The sequence below is a fragment of the Mesoplodon mirus genome (genome assembly GCF_964341445.2).
Source record: "Mesoplodon mirus genome assembly, chromosome: 15".
Classification (NCBI taxonomy): Eukaryota; Metazoa; Chordata; class Mammalia; order Artiodactyla; family Ziphiidae; genus Mesoplodon; species Mesoplodon mirus.
The window spans coordinates 44,011,027-44,033,427 of record NC_138991.1 but is presented as its reverse complement, the minus strand read 5'-3'; the positions used below and the strand labels follow the sequence as shown (position 1 = coordinate 44,033,427).

The window sequence follows — 22,401 nt, the reverse complement described above, 5'->3', positions numbered from 1 at the left end:
CACACGATCATCTCAATAGATGAAAAAAAAAGCAGTTGACAATATTGAAAACCCCTTCATGATCAAAACACCTAACAAACTAGGAACAGAAGGGAACTTCCTCAATATGATAAAGGGCATCCACAAAAAATCCACATCTAATATGCTTAATGATGAAAGACTAAAAGCTTTTTCCCTAATATCAGGAACAAGACAAGAATGTCTACTTCTCTTTGAATGTTGAAGAATGTTGCCACTTCTATTTAATGTTGTAATGGAGGCTCTAGTCAAGGCAATTAGACCAGAAAGTGAAATAAAAAGCATCCAGATTAGAAAGGTTTGCAGAGGACATAATCTTGTATATAGAAAATCCTAAGGAATCTACAAAAACCTATTTGAACTAATAACAAGTTCAGCAGAGTTGGAGCGTAAAAGATCAATAGACAAAAATCAATTGTATTTCTAGACACTTGTAATGAAGAATCCAAAAAGGAAATTAGGAAAGTAATTCCATGTACAAAAGCACCAAAACGAATAAAATACTTAGGCATAAATTTAACAAAAGAGGTGCAAATATATATGATGAAAACTACAAAGCATTGTTGAAAGAAAATAAAGATCTAAATAAGCAGAAAGACATCCTATGTTCATGGATCATAAATTAGCGCATTCACTGCTGTGGCCTATGTTCAATCCCTGGATGGGGAACTAAGATCCCACAAGCTGAGTGGCGTAGCCAAAAAAAAGAGTTTTTAAAAAAATTTTATTCCACATGTAAGTGAAATCATACAGTATTTGTCCTTATCTATCTGACTTATTTCACTTACTATAATGCCTTCAAGCTTCATCCATGTAGTTGCAAATGGTAGAATTTCCTCATTTTTAATGGCTGAATAATATTCCATTATATGTGTATATATATATATATATATATATATATATATTCCACAACTTCTTCATCATTCATCCATCAATGGACACTTAGGTTGTTTCCATGTCTTGGCTATTGTAAATAATGCCGCTATGTACATAGGGGTGCCGATATCTTTTCAAATTAGTGTTCTTGTTTCCTTTGGATATATTCGCAGAAGTGGAACTTCTGCATCATATGGTAGTTCTTTTAATTTTTTGAGGATCTTCTATACTGTTTTCCATAGTGGCTGTGCAAATTTACAATCCCATCAACAGTGCCCAAGTGTTCCCTTTTCTATACAACCATGCCAGCATTTGTTACCTCTGGTCTTTTTTTTGTGTGTGTGTGTGTGTTATGTGGGCCTCTCACTGTTGTGGCCTCTCCCGTTGCGGAGTGCAGGCTCAGCGGCCATGGCTCATGGGCCCAGCCACTCCGCGGCACGTGGGATCCTCCTGGACCAGGGCATGAACCCGTGTCCCCTGCATCGGCAGGCGGACTCTCAACCATTGCGCCACCAGGGAAGCCCCGGCCTCTGGTCTTTTTGATGATGGCTATTCTAAGAGGTGTGAGGTGACATCTCATTGTGGTTTTGATTTGCATTTCCCTAATGACTAGTTGGCCGTGCCACTCAGCTTGTGGGATATCAGTTCCCCGACCAGGGATTGAACCCAGGCATGGCAGTGAAAGCCCCGAATCCTAACCACTAGGCCACCAAGGAACTCCCATGAGTTGTGCTGTTGAGCATCTTTTCAAGTACCTGTTGGCCTTTCGTATTTCTTTGGAGAAACATCTATTCAGTTCCTTTGCCCATTTTTAAATTGGATTATTTCCTTTTTTTTGCTATTGGATTGTATGACTTCTTTATATATTTTGGATATGAACCCAGCAATCTGTACTTACTTACTTATTTATTTATTTATTTATTTAATTTATTTTTGGCTGCACTGGGTCTTCGCTGCTGCGCGTGGGCTTTCTCTAGTTGCTGTGAGTAGGGGCTACTCTTCATTGTGGTGTGTGGGCTTCTCATTGCGGTTGCTTCTCTTGTTGCGGAGCACGGACTCTAGGTGCGCGGGCTCAGTATTTGTGGCTTGTAGGCTCAGCAGTTGTGGCGCATGGGCTTAGTTGCTCTGTGGCATGTGGGATCTTCCTTGACCAGGGATTGAACCCGTGTCCCCTGAATTGGCAGGCCGGTTCTCAACCACTGCACCACCAGGGAAGTCCCAGCAATCTGTACTTTAACAAGCCCTCTGGTGCACACTAAAGTTTGAGAACCACTGGCATAAGGCAATGTAAAATGTAAAGGCGGGATTCAAACCATAGCATGATCTAAGCTAACATATACTGAGTGCTATGGTTTCCCAGGAGCTCATGTAATTTCCACAACCACCTTATGCTGTGTTGATACTATTGTTACTCCCATTTGACACGTCAAGAAATTAAGGTGTAGAGAGATGGAGAGACTTGCCTAAGATCATAGAGCTACTGAATAGCAGAGTTGGGACCCCAAAACTGGGTTTCTCCACTGCCAAAGTGCATGCTATCAAGCACTGTGTCAGCATTTCCCCTGAGTGTGGGCCACAAGCATCACCGGTAAAGATGAGGTAGCCTCAGGGGGTAGTACCTGAATGTTCATTTTACACTCCAACAGCTATGTATTTTTTTTTTAATATTTATTTGGCTGCGCCAGATCTAGTTTCTTTTTTTTTTTTTTTTCTTTGCGGTACGTGGGCCTCTCACTGTTGTGGCCTCTCCCGTTGCGGAGCACAGGCTCTGGACGCGCAGGCTCAGCGGCCTTGGCTCACAGGCACAGCCGCTCCGTGGCATGTGGGATCTTCCCGGACCGGGGCACGAACCCATGTCCCCTGCATCGGCAGGCAGACTCTCAACCACTGCACCACCAGGGAAGCCCCAGATCTAGTTTCTTGATCAGGGATCTAGCCCAGACCCCCTGCACTGGGAGCTCAGAGTGTTAACCACTGGACCACCAGGGAAGTCCTATGTATTTATTTTTATGTGTCATAGAAAATATATATATAACTAGCATTCCAAGCTCATGATTTCAATAGTAACAGTGTTTCCCTTTAAAATGAGTGAATTTTATTAAAAGTTAGTTGCTTTAATGAAAAGTATTTATTTGGCCATGCTGTGAGGCTTGTGGGAACTTAGTTCCCTGACCAGGGATTGAACCCAGGCCCTCAGCAGTGAGAGTGCTAAGTCCTAACCACTGGACCACCAGGAAATTCCCTTTAATGAAAAAAAAATTTTTTTTTTAGCTGCACCACATGGGATCTTAATTCCCTGACGGAACCCGTGCCCCCTGCAGTGGAAGCACAGAGTCCTAACCACTGGACCGCCAAGGGGATTCCCAAAAAATCTTAACAAATGTACTGCTATGCACAGATATCGCAAATACGGTAGAGACGGTTAACAGTGAAGTATGGGAAATAATGCTAAGCCAACCTCAGTTACTTTAAAAATATATAGTGTATTTTACAGTATATAAATAGTACCTTATTTTTAAAAATTAATTGATTGATTTTTGGTTGTGTTGGGTCTTCGTTGCTGCATGCGGGTTTCTCTAGTTGTGGAGAGCAGGGGCTACTCTTCGCTGCAGTGCGTGGGCTTCTCATTGCGGTGGCTTCTCTTGTTGTGGAGCACAGGCTCTAGGCGCGTGGGCTTCAGTAGTTGTGGCACGTGGGCTCAGTAGTTGTGGCTCACGGGCACTAGAGCGCAGGCTCAGTAGTTGTGGCGCATGGGCTTAGTTGCTCTGTGGCATGTGGTATCTTTCTGGATCAGGGCTAAAACCTGTGTCCCCTGCATTGGCAGGTGGATTCTTAACCACTGTGCCACCAGGGAAGTCCCCCTACAAGTCCTTTTTTAAGGTACTGTTGGGACTTCCCACATGCCGTGGAGCAGCTAAGCCTGTACGCCACAACTACTGAAGTCCGCGCACCCTAGAGCCCACGAACCGCAACTACTGAGCCCGTGTGCTGCAACTATTGAAGCCCAAGTGCCTAGAGCCCATGCTCTGCAACAAGAGAAGCCACCACAATGAGAAGCCCTCGCACCGCAACGAAGGGTAGCTCCCGCTCGCCACAATTAGAGAAAGCCTGTGCGCGTAGCAACGAAGACCCAATGCAGCCAAAAATAAATAATTTTTTTTTAAAAAGGGACTTGTAAAATAGACTGGATTCTAGGTAAAAATGTGCATGCTGAAGCATTTAGAGGGAGGTGTATTGCAGTCAACCTCCTACTTTGAAATGCATCACAAAAATAAGTTGAACTAAGGAAAGGATAGATTTGCATGGAAGGTTGGCTACACGACAAAGCAACTAGAACAAAACATTCATTGTAGAACCCAGGTTGTACATACATCAGTACTCATTGTGTAAGTTCTTTCAATTTCTCTGTAGGTTTGGAAACTTACATGTTGGGAAAAAATGCATATAGATTGTCCCACACAGTGAATGAATGAGTAAATGAATAAAGGAATTAACAAATAAGCAAAGCCTCAAAGACTAGACAATTTGCTGAAAGACTTTCTTTACACGCTCCTGTATATATTCCAAAGTGAACTTACTGCTTTTATAATAGAAGAAAATGTTTTTTCAGAAAGAAAAATGGCACAAGAGTCAATTGATAAAATAGGCATTTATTCTGAAGGCATAATGCCAAGAAATTCCCCCAAAAGCAGCTTGGGAGTGGAAGAAAACTGCTGCCCCTCCATCAAAGGGGAACACCATCTCAGCACTTTTCTACATCCCAGCCGTGTAGGGATGGCTGGGGGCAGAGCTCATGGGTGGGCTCTGGGCTGTGGGCCTGGGGTTGGTCTGACCTGCCCACCTGTCAGTGTGGGCCCAGGTCAGTGTGTCCTATGTTCCAAGGAGTCAGAGTGTCAGGAAAGCTGGCAGAGGAAGTCGTGCAGAGGCAGGGCCAGGAGCCCTGACAGTGAGATCCCCAAGGTGTCGGAGATACAGGCGGTTGCCATGGCAAACTCCCGGTGCTCACTGCTGGTCTGGGGAGGGTGGGGAGCAGGGGTGAGGCTTCAGTCCTAGCTACTCCTGCCTGGCATTTTCCAAGAGAGGCCACCCACCCATAGCCCTCGACCGACTGGTGCTGACCTCCAGGGCAATGTTGTGAAAGGTGTTCACGTAGGCCGCGCCCCCCAGGAGTCCCTCATACAGAATGATCAGGAAGACGAGGTAGATGCTCGGCAGGAAGCTCAGCCACACGTCTGACAGCAGGAAGGCCAGGTTGAGGCACTGTGGGTGCAGGTGGAGGGGAGGGCTGAGCCTGGGACCAGAGGTGGGCAGGAAGGGAGGTGCCATCCCATCCAGCGGGCCCCGGTTCTGAGAGATGCTGATGAGGGTGAGGGCTGACAGGCCTGGATCAAATCCCAACACGCAGCTGGCCTACCAGACCCTGGGATCTGGGGTAGGCCTTCTCCCTACCGCATCCCAGCATCCTAGACCTTGGGGGTCTCCTCCCCTCCTCCCTTTGCCCGTGTCACTCCTACCACCTGCGATGCTATCCCACCTTCCCCCACTTGGGCTCCCCTAGTCACCACTGTTCACAGCTCAGCTTGGATCAGGGTCACTCTCACTCCTATGATCTCATTCCTCCTCCCAAAGTCTCCCTGAATGGAGAGGTTCCCCTCTATTTTACCAAACTGAGGCTATGGTGAGACCAGAGGTTCTCAACTAGGCGTGACTTTGCTGTCTAGGGGACATTTGGCAACATCTGGGCATGTTCCTGGTTGTTACAACGGGGAAGGGAGGGTGTTACGGGCATGTAGTGGGCAGAGGCCAGGGATGCTGCTCAACATCCTACAGCTCACAGGACAGCTTCACAACAAAGAAGGATCCAGCTCGAAATGCAATAACGCCAAGGTTGAGAAACCGTGGCTTAGATGTTCCCACGCCTTCTAAGAAGGCTCGCTGACCCCACCCAAGGGTGTAGGTCCCTTTCTCTGTGCCCCAGTCCTTCAGGGGATCCCACTGTCCCAGTCCTCAGCGCACAGGGTTGCCTCCCCAGTGTGTAGGCCACCCCAGTGGTTCACATGCTTAATGTACACACAGATCACTTGTGGATCTTGTTACCTACACAGGCCTTGCCCTCAGAGGTTCTAATTCAGGAAGAGTGAGGTGGGCTCAGAGATCTGCACTTAAAAGAACACACCCTGGTAATACTAATATGACCCTAGAAACACTGCAGATGCTTTCATCTGGAGCATTAGGCCAGACACTTTCTGTAATGGAATTAAATGATTATAAGCCGCTAATTCTATGAAGCAGCCTTGGTTAAAATTATAGCTAAAATCATAAGCTACACTTTTCAGTGGCATCTAATGAAGAACCCTGAGTTAAGAATTGTTGATACAGGGACTTCCCTGGCGGTCCAGTGGTTAAGACTCTGTGCTTCCACTGCAGGGGACATGGGTTCGATCCCTGGTCAGGGGACTAAGAACCCAAATGCTGTGTGGTGCGGTCAAAAAAAAAAAAGAATTGTTGATACAATCTGGGACTTTGCGGGTACAAAGCCCTGGGGTGGCAGTCCTGCTCAGACAAATAAGGAAGAAAAGTTAGAGGATATTTGCCTGCTGTTGACATAACATTAAAGTGTCATCTACCCTAATTCTCTATATTGTTATCACAGAATTGAGTTAAAATTATTAAAAAGGGCAAAGAACTTTCCTGTAAGAGTTGAAGCTTTATTTTAAAGGTGATTTTTTATATGCCCTTCTGGTCCCAAGATTATGGCCCAGAGGGATATTAGAGGCACCGAGAATAATTTGGAGGTTGCCAATGACTTGTTTTAAAGTGTTTTCAAGTCTGACCACCGAGAACTCTGACATTTAGAAACAAGTAAGAAGACATGAATGTTTAAAATCATGTTTTCTTTCCAAAAAAAAAAAAAAGAGTTGAAGTTTTTTTAATAGTTACCTTCAGTGGCTGTAGACATATGACAATGAAACATGAATGCTGGTTAAATAAAACTCCTTTTGTTAGACTGTTGTAGGTATTTTCGTTCATTTAAAGCTTAATCACTTACATGACCTTTGCCATGAATTTGCTCACCAGCCTTGAGATAAATAACCTGTTGACTACAATGTCACTGATTCTATTGTAATTAACCATCCAGGATAAAAGAACTGAACATTTTCTTTATCGTTGGAAACATTATTTGAAAGCCTGCCTCTCTGCATGAGGCTTGGGCAAATAATCATTAAATAAGTGCTTCTAGCTGATTAAGACACAATACAGATTCTTGTTCTTTCATTCTTTGCATTTCTATTTCTTACAACCATGCCTGATTTATTACATGAGGAAACTGAGGCTCAGATGAGTTCGGGGACCTGCCCTAAATCACACAGCTACTGAGTATAGAAGCTGGGATCTGCATCCAGGTTTGCCTGGCTCCTGAGGCCACTCATTTTACACAGATCCCTGCTGGCCTCTGTTCCCTGTGCTTAGAACATGATGGTATGCAATCAATAACCCCTGCTGAGGGAAGCATGGGGGCCTAGGGAAGCTGGGAGCCAAGGCAGGCGGAGAGTGAGGGCCAGGGGCTCAGTACCTGTAGCAAGGCCAGGGCCCACGTGTGGCGGATGCGACAGCAGCGGAGAGAGGAGCGGGAGGCAAAGACGCCAGCCTGGTACAGCATCTGGTACCTTCAAGGGGGCAGGGAGTAAGAGGAAGCCCCTCTGGTGCCTACTCGGCAGGGCAGCCCCTCCCAACCCCAGTCCTTATCATCAAAGGCCCGTCCCCCAGCCCACTGCCGTGCTGCCACCCACCCTCAGTTTTCTCACCAGCGGTATTGCTGAGCGTGACTCAGGAACGTGTTCCGGAAGAAGAGGAGTTCAAACTGCAGCAAAGACCAGACGGGGGAGATGGACGGGGATGTGTGGGTCCCCACCCTTATCACTATTTCCACACCCCTCCCGGCAGCCCTCACTCACAAGTCCCTGGTTGATGAAATACTCAGCAAAGTAAACCAGCACCAAGGGGACGATGTAGCACAGCAGGCCCTGGAAGGGTCAGGAGACATAAGAGGGAGGCTGGGAGACGAACACTGGCCGCAGGGGACACGCCAGAGCCACCACCCTGCCTGGCATCCAGTCCTAACCACTGGACCACTCTGTCATTACCTTAAACACGGTCCACCTTTCCTGAAGGGACAGGTGTGAGCTGGAATCTGCAGGGGGGCAGGGAGAGAAGGGCAGGTGAGGTCGGCACACTGACTCAGAAAAGGGGTGCTGGTGTGCAAGAATCAGCCAGCCAACACAAGAGTGTGAATGCACATACGCCACTGGACCGTACAATTAAAAATGGTTAAATTGGTAAACTTCATGGTATGGATACTTTACCATGATTTAAAAAAAAAGTAACTAGATGAGACTTCTTTTTTTTTTTTTTTTTTTTTTTCGGTATGTGGGCCTCTCACTGTTGTGGCCTCTCCCGTTGCGGAGCACAGGCTCCGGACGCACAGGCCCAGCGGCCATGGCTCACGGGCCCAGCCGCTCTGCGGCATGTGGGATCCTCCCAGACCGGGGCACGAACCCGTTTCCCCTGCATCGGCAGGCGGACTCTCAACCACTGCGCCACCAGGGAAGCCCCCTAGATGAGACTTCTTCATGGCTCTTGTATAGCTTGGTGGCGGTACACCCCTACCCCAGCCACAGTGGGCCCTTCTTTCTGTTTTTGAACACCCAAGCTCATTCCCACCACAGGGCCTTAGCACTTGCTGTTCCCTCTACCTGGAACCTATTCACCTGGATGTGCACAGGGCTGACTCCTTGTCATTCATATTTCAGCCCTATGAGATGTCCTCAAAAAGGCTTGTCATTTCTTGCTTTTTTTTTTTTTTTTTTTTTGGCCGCACTGCACAGCATGTGGGATCTTAGTTCCCCATCCAGGGATCAAACCCATGCCCCCTGCAGTGGAAGTGCAGAGTCCTAACCACTGGACCACCAGGGAAGTCCCCCCCATCTGTCATTTCTAAGCACATCACTCTGTTATGTTCTTCTAGTACTTATCAACGTGTGAAAACAACGTGCTTCGGATTCTGTTATTTGTTTATGAATGGTACAACACATAGTCAGTACTCAGTGAGTATTTCCTGAGTAGATGAATGTGATTGGCTCTCACCATAAACCAGCACGCCTATCCACTCCCTCTTCTGACTGCCCACAGTAGAGAGGAAAAGGCTGAAACTCAGAGAAAGTGACCGCTCTGACGCTCACTGTGTCTCCTACCTGGCTTCGACTCTGGGGCCTCGCTGTTTATCAGGGGCTGCCGGGCTGCCGTGTCTGCCTCCCCTTCCCCTCCAGGGTCCTGGGGCCCAGGAGACGTGAGCAAAAAGAAATAGCTGGAAGTGGACAGAATGAAAAGAAGGTTGAAGAGCCTCTGTTGGGCTGGAAAGGCCACTTCTTCCCAGGGCAGCCCCCCTCATTCCTTCTCTCCACCAAGGCCCTCCATCCCCGGCCAGAGAACTCCAACTGCGCAAAAATGCTTCTTTCTCTGGAATTGAAATGTATCTCCTTGTTGTTTCTAATCCATGGGCCCTCGTTTTGATTCCTGGCTCACACCAAGCGTGTCAGCCCTGTTTTCTTGTTGTTGTTTTTCTAATAATCGCTCTAGCTACTATTTATCACGTGTTCATTTTGTGCTAGGCCAGAAGTATCCAAAGTTTGGTCACTTATGTTTTGCCTTCATGATATTTGCCATATCCACATTCCCTCTGTGTATAATATTTTTTATTTAATATTTCCCTTTCAATTGATTCACTTTTTCTACATGGCCTTATCCTAAGCGATAATCTGTGAAATCACAGGTTTGGTCGACCAATTGAAACTTTTCCTAATTCACATGAAAATACACACAAAATGAACAGAGTCTATCCTTGTCCTCTCATTGTGGGAACCACACTGTAATGAATGCTTCACGCATGTCACCGCACGGGGAAGCAAGGAAAGCCACCACCATTTGAAATATGGGAAAACTGAGGGTCAGAGACGTAAAGTAACTCGCCCCATACAACACAGTTAACAAGTGGCAGCTCCAGAACTCAGACTCGGGCCTATCGGAGTCCAGAACCCACATCCCCCCACATGGCTGTAGGGATCTGAAGACTGGGATCGTGATCAAGTTCTCTCTCCTCGAATCCCTCTTCCTCCCAGCCCAGGCCGCTTACCTGGCCAACAGCAGTGCGGGTATACCCAGCATGGACAGCAGGGTGTGCTGGGGAGAGAGGCCAGCCTGGGTGAGGCCCAGGTAGGACAGTGCCCCCAGAAGCCCTGCTCCCCCAGTACCTGAGGACCACCAGGAGATCACAGCCCTGAGAAGGAGAACACAGTAGCACTAAGAAGGACCAAAGCCAGCAGTGGGACCCCCTCCCCTCACTCCCTGTTCTGCCTGCTTACCTGGGGTAGAAGGCGGTGAGTGAGAGGAAGGTGACCTCCCCCAGACCTGAAGAGATGCTAGCCAAGACCACACCTGGGGAAGGACAAGCATGGCCATACCTACCTAGCCTTTCCCCAGTAGCCCCAATCCCCTAAGGGGTGTGGCCACAGCCTCCTCTGCATCCGCACAGAGGGTCTAAAAACAGATCCCTTGGATAGGCTGGGCTCCAGATCTGAAGTAGAACCAACCCCTTCCTCTGCATGCCCTCTCATAGGGAATGGTACCTCCATCTGCCCAGTTATCAAATCAGGAGTAAGAACTAATTCTTTTTTTTTTGGCCACACTGCGAGGCTTGTGGGATCTTAGTTGCCCGACCAGAGATTGACCCCAGGCCACAGCAGTGAAAGCACCGAGTCCTAACCACTGGACCGCCAGGGGATTCCCAAGAACTCATCCTTGATGCCTCCTCCACCTCCATCACAGATGCTTGGTGACTGCTCATCTTGATCTCCATCTAATCTGTCCATTTCCTCCCATCTTTCCCACCGCCTACCCCTCCAAATCGACCTCATCTCCTGTCCCCTATTGTGACAGTCTTAGCATGCTTCTCGGGGGTTACAAAAATAATCCCTCTCCTCTGGGAAGCTGGGGAGATTACCCCCACCAATGTTCTGTTGTAGTTCCTCTGAACCCCCCACCTGACACAAAACCTCACACTCACCACACAGGCTGATTCCCACTGAATGAGAAAAGGCAACCAGGATGAAGCTTCCAGCAGCACAAATCCCACTGGTGAGCACCCGGGGGCTGAAGGGAGATGTGGGCCGGGGGGGGGATGGTCACCTGCCATTCTCAGCTCCCCAGCCCTCCCGCCACCTCCTCTGCTCTCCCAGCCTCCCCACTCTCAGATCCCACCTGCCTTTCCTCCCGCCACCTCCACCCAGACCTGTAGGGCAGCAGATGAAGGCCAAGAGGAGCCAGCAATTTGATGACGAGGGTGGGAAGGATGTCTGCCAGGAGCACCGCCTGGGACCGGAGAACAGAGTGAGACCCCAGACCTTCCCAGGGACAACCCTCCCAACCAAGTGGCCAAGGAAAGATAGAAACCAGCCTATTAGACGTGCTACAAACACAGGCTCTGAAGTCACACAGATCTGAGTTCCAGTCCCAGGCCTGACGCTCCTTAGCTGTGGGTCAAGGTATTCACATTCTCTGAGCTTCAGTCTCCTTATTTGGAAAATGGGGATGATTACAGAGCCTAACTCACAGTACTGTTGTATGGATTCAATAAGCTAATATATGCTGCACACAGAAAGGGCTCAGTAAATGGCAGTCTTAATTAGTGGAGTCATGATAGTACCAGCTGGGTGCTGAGGGGGTGTGGGTGGGGTCTATAGACCCAGAGTAAGGGTAAAGGGAGGACCAGATGGGTACTCACAGCTGTGGAGACAGAATTGCAGTCAAATCGAGATGAGCTATTATGGGAGGTGGCTGTTGGGTCTGGGTCCACCTGATGGGAGACAAGAAAGTCACCCAGGGAGGCAGGAGGGCAGACAAACAGGGCCGGGCTCCATTCCCAGCTCTGCTCTAACTTGAAGGATGGCCTTGGGTCAGCACTGGCTTCTTAAGACCTCAATTCCTCTATGTGCACAAGGGGGAAGGGGAGGTTTCCATAGAAGTCTCAAACTAATGGTCCACACGCCAAAGATGGCCTTGTAAGTGGACTTTATTTGGGTAACACACTCGGGAACTTTCATTTAAAAAATTTGGGTTTCCAGAAAAATCTGTTCTTGGACCAAATTCCCTGTTGGACCTGCAAGGTGGTAGCCATTCCCCTTGGGCCCGCATCCTCCAGCTCATCATAGACAAGAGGTTCTCAACCAGAGATGATTATACCCTTCAGGGAACATTTGGCAATGTCTGGAGACATTCTTGGTTGTCACAACTGGAGGGTGAGGGATATGCTATTGTCATCCAGTGGGCAGAGGCCAGAGATGCTGCTAAACATCCTACAATGCACAGGAAAGTCACACAACAAAGAATTTTCCAGCCCAAAATATCAACAGTGCTGGGGTTAAAAAAGCATGCCTTAGGGCTTCCCTGGTGGCGCAGTGGTTAAGAGTCCGCCTGCCAGTGCAGGGGACATGGGTTCGAGCCCTGGTCTGGGAGGATCCCACATGCCGCAGAGCAGCTAAGCCCGTGAGCCACAACTACTGAGCCTGTGCCCTGGAGCCTTCGAGCCACAGCTGCTGAAGCCCGAGCACCTAGAGCCCGTGCTCCGCAGCAACAGAAGCCGCTGCAATGAGAAGCCCGTGCACAGCAACGAGGACCCAACGCAGCCATAAATAAATAAATTAATTAATTAATTTTAAAAAAAACCATGCCTTAGACCATAGTCCCACCCGGCCAACGTTTGAGTTTGCAATTGCTTTATAAGAACAAATTGAGGGGCTTCCCTGGTGGTGCAGTGGTTGAGAGTCTGCCTGCCAATGCAGGGGACACGGGTTCAAGCCCTGGTCTGGGAAGATCCCACATGCCGCGGAGCAACTAGGCCCGTGAGCCACAACTACTGAGCCTGCGCGTCTGGAGCCTGTGCTCCACAACAAGAGAGGCCGCGATAGTGAGAGGCCCGCGCACCGCGATGAAGAGTGGTCCCCGCTTGCCACAACTAGGGGAAGCCCTCGCACAGAAACGAAGACCCAGTGCAGCAAAAATAAATAAATTAATTAAAAAAAAAAAAAAAAAAAAAGAACAAATTGATTCTTAAAGACCCTTCCTGTTCTGAGGTCTGGGAACTTTAGCCATCTTGCCCCACCCCTTAGCCACCTCATTCCATGAATTTTTCAAGTGGGTTTCTGCCCAAGGGTGAGTCCCTCATCTTCCCATAGGGACTAAACATGGTGGTGGTGGTAGAGAGGGTCACTTACATGGCTCTGGTTCCCAGGTGCTCTCTGGTGACTGAGGATGTCATGGGCAGCGCTGAGCATCACCACGTAAGAGAAGTTGTTGCAGAGGCCCAGGAGCCTGAAGTGAGCAGGACAGATCCCCCCACCTCCCAGTTTTATTGAGATATAATTGACATAGAAGAATAGACATATAGTTATATACAATCTATCCACAGTCCTAGCACCAAACCTCCCCCTTTCCTGTGCCTTCTTTTTTCTCTATCGCCAGACCCCATCCCCATTTAGTGAGAAGGTTAGAAATACAGGCTTGGAACAACAAACTTAGGTTCATATCTAATCTCTGAGACCTCCCCCAGGAAGAGAAGGAAGTTATCCTTGATGACTCTCTCCTCCAAGCTCCCACCATGATTCAGTTCCCGGGGCATTTCTCATCCACTGATCCACTGTCTCTGACTGTGGTATGGTAGAAAAATACTGGGGTCTTGAAACCCAAAGGACTATGTTCAGGTCCCAAGTCTGCCACTTCCTACTTGAGTGGCCTCAGTCTACTCATGTGTAAAATGGGGATCCAAATTTCTCTCCTGACTATCTCACAGAGTGCTGTAGAGATCAAAACAAGATAATACCCTTCATGATCCATGAAGGATCTGGTTCACTTATTCTCATCTCCCAGAGCTGCCGTCAGTGATGGGAAGGGAACAGGACCCAGCCCCAGGATATCATGTGTCCTTTTCACAAGCCTCTGAAGTGGTACTGCTGCTCTTCCCATTTTACTGCTGAGAAACTGAGGCTCAGAGAGAGAGCCTCACTTCCAACCCAATCTGTTACCCAAGTCCTTGATGTTTAGGTTAGTGCTAGAAGTATTTCCCAAAGCTCAGTATTCCAATGATTTTAGGAGGTAGATGGATGACTTTTAAAAGGTAGTGATGCATTTATTTAAACGTGCATTAGGAAAATACTGGCTTTCCATCCAGAGTAGTGATTTATAGTTTTCTTTTAAAAAGTACATGTATTTACAAATTTAAAGGCTGAGTTGGATCTCCAAAATATACAAGCAGCTCATACAGCTCAATATCAAAACAACAAACAACCCAATCAAAAAATGCGCAGAAGACCTAAATACACATTTCTCCAAAGAAGACATACAGATGGCCCAAAAACATGAAACGATGCTCTACATCACTAATTATTAGAGAAATGCAAATCAAAACTACAGTGAGGTATCACCTCACACCAGTCAGAATGGCCATCATCAAAAAATCTACAAACAGTAAATGCTAGAGAGGGTGTGGAGAAAAGGGAACCCTCATACCCGGTTGGTGGGAGTGTAAATTGATACAGTCACTATGTAAAACAGTATGGAGGTTCCTTAAAAAACTAAAAATGGAACTACCATATGACCCAGCAATCCCACTACTGGGCATATACCCAGAAAAGACTATAATTCAAAAAAACACATGCACCCCAATGTTCATAGCAGCACTATTTACAATAGCCAGGACATGGAAGCTACCTAAATGCCCATCAATGGAGGAATGGATAAAGAAAATGTGGTACATAATTACGATGGAATATTACTCAGCCATAAAAAGGAACGAAATTGGGTCATCTGTAGAGATGTGGATAGACCTAGAAAGTGTCATACAAAGTGAAGTCAGAAAGAGAAAAGCAAGTATCATATAATAACGCATGTATATGGGATCTAGAAAAATGGTATAGATGATCTTATTTGCAAAGCAGAAATGGAGACATAGATGTAGAGAACAAATATATGGATACCAAGGGGGAAAGGGGTGGGGAGGCAGGAATTGGGGGACTGGGATTGACACATATACATTATTGATACTATGTATAAAATAGACAACAGATGGGAACATACTGTATAGCACAGGGAACTCTACCTAATGCACTGTGGTAACCTAAATGGGAGGGAAGTCTGAAAGGGAGGGGATATCTGTATGTGTATGGCTGATTCATTTTGTTGTGCAGTGGAGGCTAACACTACATAGTAAAGCAACCATACTCCAATAAATATTAATAAAATAAAATAAAATCCTCACAACATGGCAAGTCGCCTGCTATTATCCCATTTTACAGATGAGGAAACGAAAATTCAGAGAAACTAAAATCAAGAAGATAACCGATGACACTGAGATTTGTCTAGAAATTAAATGATTTGTTACTGATATTCATCTCAGAAATGGTCACACAGAAAATTTCAGAGACACGAATTCTGAATCTAAATAGATATTATTTTCATGAAAAAATAAAATAAAGGCTGAGTTGGTTGGAGTAAAAACATGAAGAAAATATCCCTACAGGTCATATGAGAAGCTGGCCAAAAGGTGAAGGTGATAAGGGAATGAGTGAAATTTGGGAAATTTACACATGGCCTCAGGGTAAACCAAGCGGTTCAGTAGATATTTTGTGGATTCAGCTCCTTTTTGGAAGCTCAACTCTCTTTTCTCACCCCTCTTGTTGCTTCCCTCTTCCCACCCTACTTTAATTTCTTCAGGCCACTCACCAGAAGCCCACCGCGTTCTTCCAATGGGCGCCCCGACGGTCCTGCGGCGGGGGCCTAGGTGCCGGATTGGCCTCCTCTCCTGGAAGGGGGAAAAGAAGAGGGCCTGACCCCCACCCCACTCTCAGGTGCACGATGGGCCAACGGGCGTTCTCCCGGGACCGAGGAAGTCAATCCCGTGATGGTGGGCAGGAATACTCACCCTCCGAATCCGAAAGGCGCCGCCGAGAGCCCGCACAGCCTCCCATGGCATCAAGTTCAGGTCCCCCGAGGGGTCCAAAGTCAGCGAGAGTTCAGAGTTGGCTCCGATGAGGCGGATGAGGGTCTACGACAGGTGAGAGGGATCAACACCGCATTGCCGGTCCCAGCTCCGGCTTCTTCGCTGCACTGGCGCCTCCACGAGCCACGGCCCCAACCCCAGGCTCCATCTTGCGCCCTCGTACGCCCCACCACGCCCCCCCCCCCGTCGGACTCTGCCCCCGCCCCCTCTAAAGCAGAGGGCCCTGCAGCCTGTACCTTTAAGAGCACCTGACCCTTCCGCACCCAGTAACGACGGGTCACGTGACAGCACCCGTGGGTCCCTCATCACGTGCTTGAAGGTCCTCACCACTTCCGGGTCTTTTCTCGATCTTCTCTTTAGACCTACCCAGCTTCAGGGCGGGGGACTGAGAGAGGCTGGGAGAACCCTGGAACCACCCGTTTAAAACTGGGGTGGGTAGGATCAGCAAGAAGAACCATGACGTTAGCTGGGGACGCCCAAGGCCGTGATCTACCGTACCAGCACTAAGCATGGCTGCGAATGGCTTCAGCTCCTCTGCAACTGCCGGAAATAAATATGGCCACCTGCCTAGCCGGTACTGTTTCTGGCTGACAACAAAGGCAGCCAGCTTCAGGTCATTCTTATTTCTATCTGTTACCTTTAGATTGCTTTAGAAACTGCATATAAAGATAACACCCACCTAAAAAGATTTCATGAATTGTCTGTTGGCAGTATCCAACGTGGTTAAGAGAGCCCTTTTCTCAAATTATCTTAGAACCAAGGTAGTAGTTCAACCCTGGTTTTACAGATGAGAAAACAAAAAGGAAAGTTACTGATGAACATACGACGTTGGACCTAAAGGTGACCTTAGAGACTTGGCAATAAGAAATAGAGCACCAGAGGCAGGGGTGCTGGCTGCTGCAGGATTCCTGCCTGCATTAAGGGTGCTTAGACCAGATGATTCTAAGGCCCAAGATTCTGATTCTGTGATCTCATCTAGTTCCTCTGATTGGAAATTTGGAAAGTGAGGCTCAGGGTGGGGACCCAAGGAAGAGGTGTCGATTAAGGTCACTTCACAAAGTCCCAGATAAGGAGCGATTATTCTCTTACCTTCCTCTAGGTGGTAAAGCAACATCCTGAATTTTCTTCATCACGTCTTTCCCCTGCTCATCTCTCTTGTGGGCTTCCAACAGTCAGTGCCCACCTCTCCCAGCTCTTTCTCACCACCAGGCCCTCAGACTGCTGTTTAAAATGTACCCCCTTTTGTCTGCTTCCCAGATCACTCAACAAATGAAAAATGGGATCCTACTACCCATGCAGGTCTCTAGAAATTCAGCAACGTGTCATACATGGGTTCCACCTTCAAGGAACTCAAAGGAGGGTGGGAGGTAGACGTGAATAACCACAGTACAAAGTTTAGCCAAGTTTCGTTTCGCAAGAACGACTACAGGTGAGGAATGGACATTGGAGCCACCAATCCAGCCCCTTCTTCCTCTTGGGGAAGCATTAATGACCCTGAAATGAGAAGCCAGAGGTCTTACCAGCCCCCTCCTCACTCCTACTCCTTGTCCCCAGGCAAAACAGGAACCACAAACCCCAGCTTCCTCTCACAGAGAGGCTGTGGCTTTGGGGGGAGACGGAAACGGCTAAGGTGTAAATACAAGACCTGAGTCACTTGAGCTGCAGTTGCCACATGCCCCCTCCCCCCTCCCCAATTCTGAGGTCTCCTGCTCCTGCTTTTTCCTTTCAGTCCTCCTCCCTTGCCCTTTAGCTCCGAATGTACACCACCTGAGTCCCCTGTGTGATATACACCCACTTCCCAGCCTGGGCTGGAAGCAGCTGTGGGCATTGCAGAAGGTGGGCAGGGCTTGGGGTGGGGGTGCGTCAGGGAGAGACAGGGGAAGAGGAAGTGTCTTGGGTCGTGGGGAAGACTGGCTTGGTGGGTGGGGACAATCATTGTCAGCTTTCTGGACACACAGACAGAGACAGACAGGATGGATTTCCTCCGGCTACATCTCCCTGGGCTGCATCAGGCCTTGAGGGGGGCACTGGTGAGAGGGGCAAAGAGAGGCCAGAGATTTTCACCCTGCTCCCTCAGGCCTCACCTTCCTTTCTCCCTTTGAGCTTCTCCTCAGACTCAAGATTCCTTCCCCACGAGCCCGATCTTCTCTGGATTTCAATCCCCTCATCTCCACAAACACATCCACACACCTCTAATCTAGGCCGTTTCCTGCTCCTCCTGCAGATCCTGTCTCCCTCCTCCTTCTAGATCCTAGAACCCCTCTTCCTTCTCCCGAGTCCCTCTGGCCCAGGGCCCCGAGGGAGAGGGCTGGGCTTCCCCTTAATACCTTTGTCCCCATCCCTCTTTTCTTCCAGGAGTCTTTCAGCACCTTTGTCTCCTACCTTATGGGAGATGATGTCCCCACTGCAGAGAGGAAGGAGGCGTGTGCAGCTGAGGAAATGGGGGAGGTGGCTGCAAGAAGCCTTGGGGGCAAGGTAGAGGAGGAAGCCCAGGAGGCCATGGAGGGCCTTGGAGGCAGCCAAAGCAAGGGGGATGGAGGGCTGAGAGGGCCTGGAGAGGCTGGAAGATGCCAGGAGGAAAGCTCAGCTACAGAACAGACCTGGGGTGGGGGACAAGGCAGCTCCCATGGGTCTCAAGCAGATAGGCAGGACACTGGGGCCTGGGAGGCAGCCACGACCACTAGATGCCAGCATCCAAGTATCCCCCTGGAGCCCAGAAGGAAGTCTGATGCAGGGTCTGAGGCTGGTCGAGACAGGAGTAGCCAAGCCCAGGAGAGTCAGCAGCCCGATGAGCAGGAAGTGAAGAGAGAGAAGACACTGAGAACATGGGAACGGGAGGAGGATGAGGAAGAGGTCAGGACAACAGAGCCAGGGGTGGCTGGAGGGGCAGAGTCAGAAGGGACCTGGCACAAGGAGCTTGAGCGGAAGGCGAGTGTTGATGGGCAAAAGGTGGCAGAGGACAGAAAGGAGTCAGAGCAGGGGGTTGATGAGACAGCTGCAGAGGAGATCCAGGGGCCTGGGGCCAAAGGGGCTGGGAGGGAAGAAGAGGTGGTAGTGGTAAGGGGTGGCCAAAGCACAAGGGCGCGGGGGACACATGAGCCAGGGGCAGGATCTGAGGACAGGGAAACCTCAGGCAGGGAGGAGGCTGACCTCCCAGGGGTTGGGGAGACTGAACATGGGGCAGTCCCAGGAGAAAGGATCCCGGAGGGTACTGGGAGAGTCTGGACCCTAGAGGAGACCTCCAAGGGAGACCAGGAGGAGGAGGAAGTGGATGAGAATAGAGAGGCTGAAGTGAGCCTCTTCCCCAAACAGACCCAGGCCCTGGGAACCGAGAGAGTGGAAGAAGCGGCCAAGGACCAGGCAGCAGGGTGGGAAGCTGAGGAAGGTCAGGAGTCAGAGGCGGAGGGAGGGGAGGGCTTTGAGGGCCAGGCAGATCAGGCTGAGGAAGAGGCTGTGGAGAGGCAAGACTCGGAGATCAGGGCTGCTCAAACCAGTCTCAAGGAGGTGGTGCAGGCAGAGGAGGCCGAGCAACAGCAGAAGAGTTGCTGGGCTGCAGAGGCTGAGCTGCTCCAGGACAAAGTAGCAAATGAGGCTGAAGGTGATGTTGACTTGGAGGCAACCCCAGAGGCCAGGCCCAAGAAGGAGTTCAGCAGGGAGAGGGGTGAGGAAGAGGCTCAGACAAGGGGAGAAGCACTGGAGGTGGGGTGGGGTGGCCTTGAGCACAGAGTCACTGAAGGCCAAGAACCTGAGCTGGTGGGAGGCCCCCAGACCCCCACAGAGCCACTTGAGGAAGGGCAGGCATGTAAGGAAGAGCTCTGGAGCATTCCAGCCCTGAGCAGAGAGGAGACAGAGAGGAGCCTGGAGGAATATCCCAGGAACGTGGGGTATGTAGAACCTAACAGCTCTGTGGCAGAAGCCTGGGAAGACAGCAGAAGGGATGTGGAGAGAGGGAACACCCAGGAGGAAAAAGCAGGTGCTGAAGAGGGGAAGGAGGAGGCTACAGGAGGCCAGGCACCGGTGGCGGAAGCTGAAGGAGGCCGAGAGTCTGCACGACCAGAGGTCCCAGAGGCAGGCGAGGAGTGGATGAAAGTAAAGGAAGCCTGGCGTGGAGCAGAGACCCAGGAGCTGGGTGGAAGGCAGGGAGCAGAAGCAGGGACCGTCCAGTCATTGGGAGAGTCAGACGCCACAGAAACCAAGGAGGAGGAGGTGGAGTCTGCCGTGCCCTGGGGGGTAGACAGAACATCCAGGAGAGGCTGGAGGCTGGAGGTGGAGGCTCCGAGTCTCCAGGACAGCGATGACATGGAGACAAATTCTTTGGCTACCGAGATCGTGGAGGATAAGGCAGCTCTGGATGGAAGGGCTCCTGGGACTGGGGACAGGCCCGGCAGAGAGGCTGAGGAAGCATTCGGGAGAGACTGGGACTCAGAGGGGAGAGAGGAAGCCGGCGGAGGTGAGGACCTGGTAGAGGCTGCAGAGGGGGAGGAAACAGGTGGGCAGGAGTTTGGCCTGGAGGGCTCAGCAGAGGAGGAGGTGCCTGGCAGAGGTGGCCAAGCAGAGGCTTCTGAGGCCACTCGGGAGGGTGAGCCCGGGCAACAGCAGGCTGAGGTGGAGCAATCCGCATTAGCAGAAGGAAGCTGGGGGATGGATGGCGTTACCTCGGGCTCCCAGGTGGTGAGGGTAGAGGGCCTCCCAGGAGGGCACACACTGTGGGAAGAAGAGGCTGGAGGATGGCAAGCGACAGAGCAGGGGCAAAGCAGTGAGGGGCAGCATGGGGACAAGCACCCCGAGGGAGAGGCACAAAGGCCCCTTGCAGTGGAGGATATCGAGGTGACTGGAGACCAAAAGGCAGAGGCCAAGGAGATTGATCCAGAAGGCCTGGAGGACGTCCGGGGCCAAGAGGACCAGTCAACCAACCAGGACCCTGCAGAGGCTGAGCCTGGCCCATGCGGGGAGGCCACCGGGAGCGCCAGAGGGGATGCTCACAGCAGCTGGAGTGAGGTGAGGGCTCCAGGTAGGGTCCTGGGCTGGACAGAGCAGAATCTCGAAGCTGAAGCCAGCCCCGTGGTAGCCCGTGCCCTCTTCCCTGTAGGCCCTGCTCCCCGGGGCTCGCCTGGACGTCTCTGTCCCGAGGAGCCGAGCCCTCCTCTCCCGCAGCTCCTCACAGCGCCGCTCCCGGCCCTCTTTCCGACGGACCCCCGCCCCCGAGCAACCGCAGGAGCCTCCCAGCCCCCAACCGGAGGAAGAGCTGGTAGCCCCCGAACAGAGACTTCTCGAGCCAGAGCACGCCCCGGAGCCAAGCTCCTCCAGCCCTGAAGGGACTCCATTGCCAGCCAGAAGGCCCCTGGGACAGAGGTAAGCACAGGGGGAGGTGACCGGCCTGGGATGGGGAGGAGGCTGACGGCACCTGGACACCAGCTCCCACGGCCTGTCTTCCGTCTGCAGGTTTGGCCTGGCACACCCTGGCATGATGCAGGAGCTGCGAGCCAGGCTGGGCCAGCCAAAGCCCCAGTGACTGGGATGTGAGGCTCAGAAGGCTGGGTTGAACCCTGCTCAGCCTGACTCCCTCTGCCGCTTTGGACGCATCCTTTCCACCCTCTGGGCCTTAGTTTCTTGGTGTGTCATTCACGGAGCAGACAGAACCAGATGTCTGCGAGAACCATGAACTTAAGGAGTCTGACTCTCCAATGTGGCTGGTGGACCACTGCCCCGCTGGGGTCATCTCTCTCTGATGGCCTGCCTTGCCTACCTCCCCAACCTGTCTCAGCTGCTTGGAGGACTGAGTGAGGACAGAGACAGTTCTCCCCAAGGCCTTCCCTCTCTACTGTGCCCACTCCTCGACGCCCCCCATTCTCAACCCCCCACCAGTCCCTGGAGAGCTGTGTAGGACTAACGCAAACCTCTGGGGTTGAAGCCGGCCTCGAGGAAGAGGTCAGGAGGGCCAGTGGCGCTCCATTTGCAATCAAAGAGAAGCAGACCAGCTGCCTTGAGCTTCCAACATGGGAGCTCAGTCTCAGAACTCTGCTGGTTACTACGGCAGCCACCAGTTGAACGAGCCAGAGTTGGGGAAGGTGGGCCAGGAACCCCAAAAATGTAAGGTCAGAGGGGAGTCCAGGGTAACCAGAAGCTGCAGACTCTGTTCCAGGGCCCCTTTGCATGTCAGACACCCCTTCTCTGAAAAGAAGCCGAGGCAGAGAGAGGGTGAGAGTGCTTTATTAAGCACCCAGCATGGCAGCCTAGTCTGAGGATGACTAGCAGGTCCCCGAAACAATAAATAAACCGTTTTTCTAAACAATAAATAAATATCTAAGAAATAAATATCTGGCAAGGACTGGAGGGGCCTTAAGTTATTGGATAGGGTCTGGGGCGGGAGACCAGTGGAGTCGTGCCTTGTCTAAGGCAGA

General features: G+C 50.4%; 2 protein-coding genes across 6 annotated transcripts; one reads left to right on the top strand and one right to left on the bottom strand.

Annotated features, from left to right (window-relative positions):
• Nucleotides 1–4,524: 4,524 nt before the first annotated feature.
• On the bottom strand, nt 4,525–17,558 carry CLN3 (CLN3 lysosomal/endosomal transmembrane protein, battenin). 5 transcript variants are annotated; one of them, XM_082643592.1, is made up of 17 exons: nt 17,090–17,558; nt 16,237–16,426; nt 15,923–16,045; nt 15,724–15,826; nt 13,221–13,317; nt 11,732–11,803; nt 11,240–11,319; nt 11,015–11,100; nt 10,314–10,386; nt 10,085–10,228; nt 9,147–9,259; nt 8,040–8,086; nt 7,851–7,919; nt 7,701–7,756; nt 7,469–7,562; nt 5,014–5,154; nt 4,525–4,907 (listed from the first exon to the last, which is right to left on the bottom strand). In XM_082643592.1, the coding sequence occupies exons 3-17, from the start codon at nt 15,966–15,968 to the stop codon at nt 4,788–4,790; spliced, it is 1,341 nt and encodes a 446-aa protein (XP_082499718.1). In that variant the 5' UTR covers nt 15,969–16,045; nt 16,237–16,426; nt 17,090–17,558; the 3' UTR covers nt 4,525–4,787. The 5 variants fall into 5 exon arrangements, with proteins under 5 accessions (XP_082499718.1, XP_082499719.1, XP_082499721.1 ...); XM_082643593.1 differs by lacking the exon at nt 17,090–17,558 and adding an exon at nt 16,428–16,782 and having other exon boundaries at nt 16,237–16,395; XM_082643595.1 differs by lacking the exon at nt 17,090–17,558 and having other exon boundaries at nt 15,724–15,802; nt 16,237–16,779.
• Nucleotides 17,559–17,958: 400 nt separating this feature from the next.
• Nucleotides 17,959–22,328, top strand: APOBR (apolipoprotein B receptor). The gene is made up of 4 exons (XM_082643590.1): nt 17,959–18,030; nt 18,356–20,998; nt 21,090–21,352; nt 21,443–22,328. Exons 1-4 carry the CDS (start codon nt 17,974–17,976, stop codon nt 21,510–21,512), a joined length of 3,033 nt encoding a protein of 1,010 aa, XP_082499716.1. The 5' UTR covers nt 17,959–17,973; the 3' UTR covers nt 21,513–22,328.
• Nucleotides 22,329–22,401: the final 73 nt, after the last annotated feature.

What these genes read in the sequence shown, in the direction of transcription:
- APOBR (XM_082643590.1), top strand. Translation starts at nt 17,974, where the DNA reads ATGGATTTCCTCCGGCTACATCTCCCTGGGCTGCATCAGGCCTTGAGG. An exon ending in AGGCCTTGAGGGGGGCACTG is followed by an intron (nt 18,031 to 18,355) that starts GTGAGAGGGGCA and finishes CTTTTCTTCCAG; the next exon opens with GAGTCTTTCAGCACCTTTGT. An exon ending in CTCACAGCAGCTGGAGTGAG is followed by an intron (nt 20,999 to 21,089) that starts GTGAGGGCTCCA and finishes TCTTCCCTGTAG; the next exon opens with GCCCTGCTCCCCGGGGCTCG.
- CLN3 (XM_082643592.1), bottom strand. Translation starts at nt 15,968, where the DNA reads ATGGGAGGCTGTGCGGGCTCTCGGCGGCGCCTTTCGGATTCGGAGG. An exon ending in GGCCCCAGAGTCGAAGCCAG is followed by an intron (nt 8,087 to 9,146) that starts GTAGGAGACACA and finishes GCCCCCCTGCAG; the next exon opens with ATTCCAGCTCACACCTGTCC. An exon ending in CACGCTCAGCAATACCGCTG is followed by an intron (nt 7,563 to 7,700) that starts GTGAGAAAACTG and finishes GCCCCCTTGAAG; the next exon opens with GTACCAGATGCTGTACCAGG.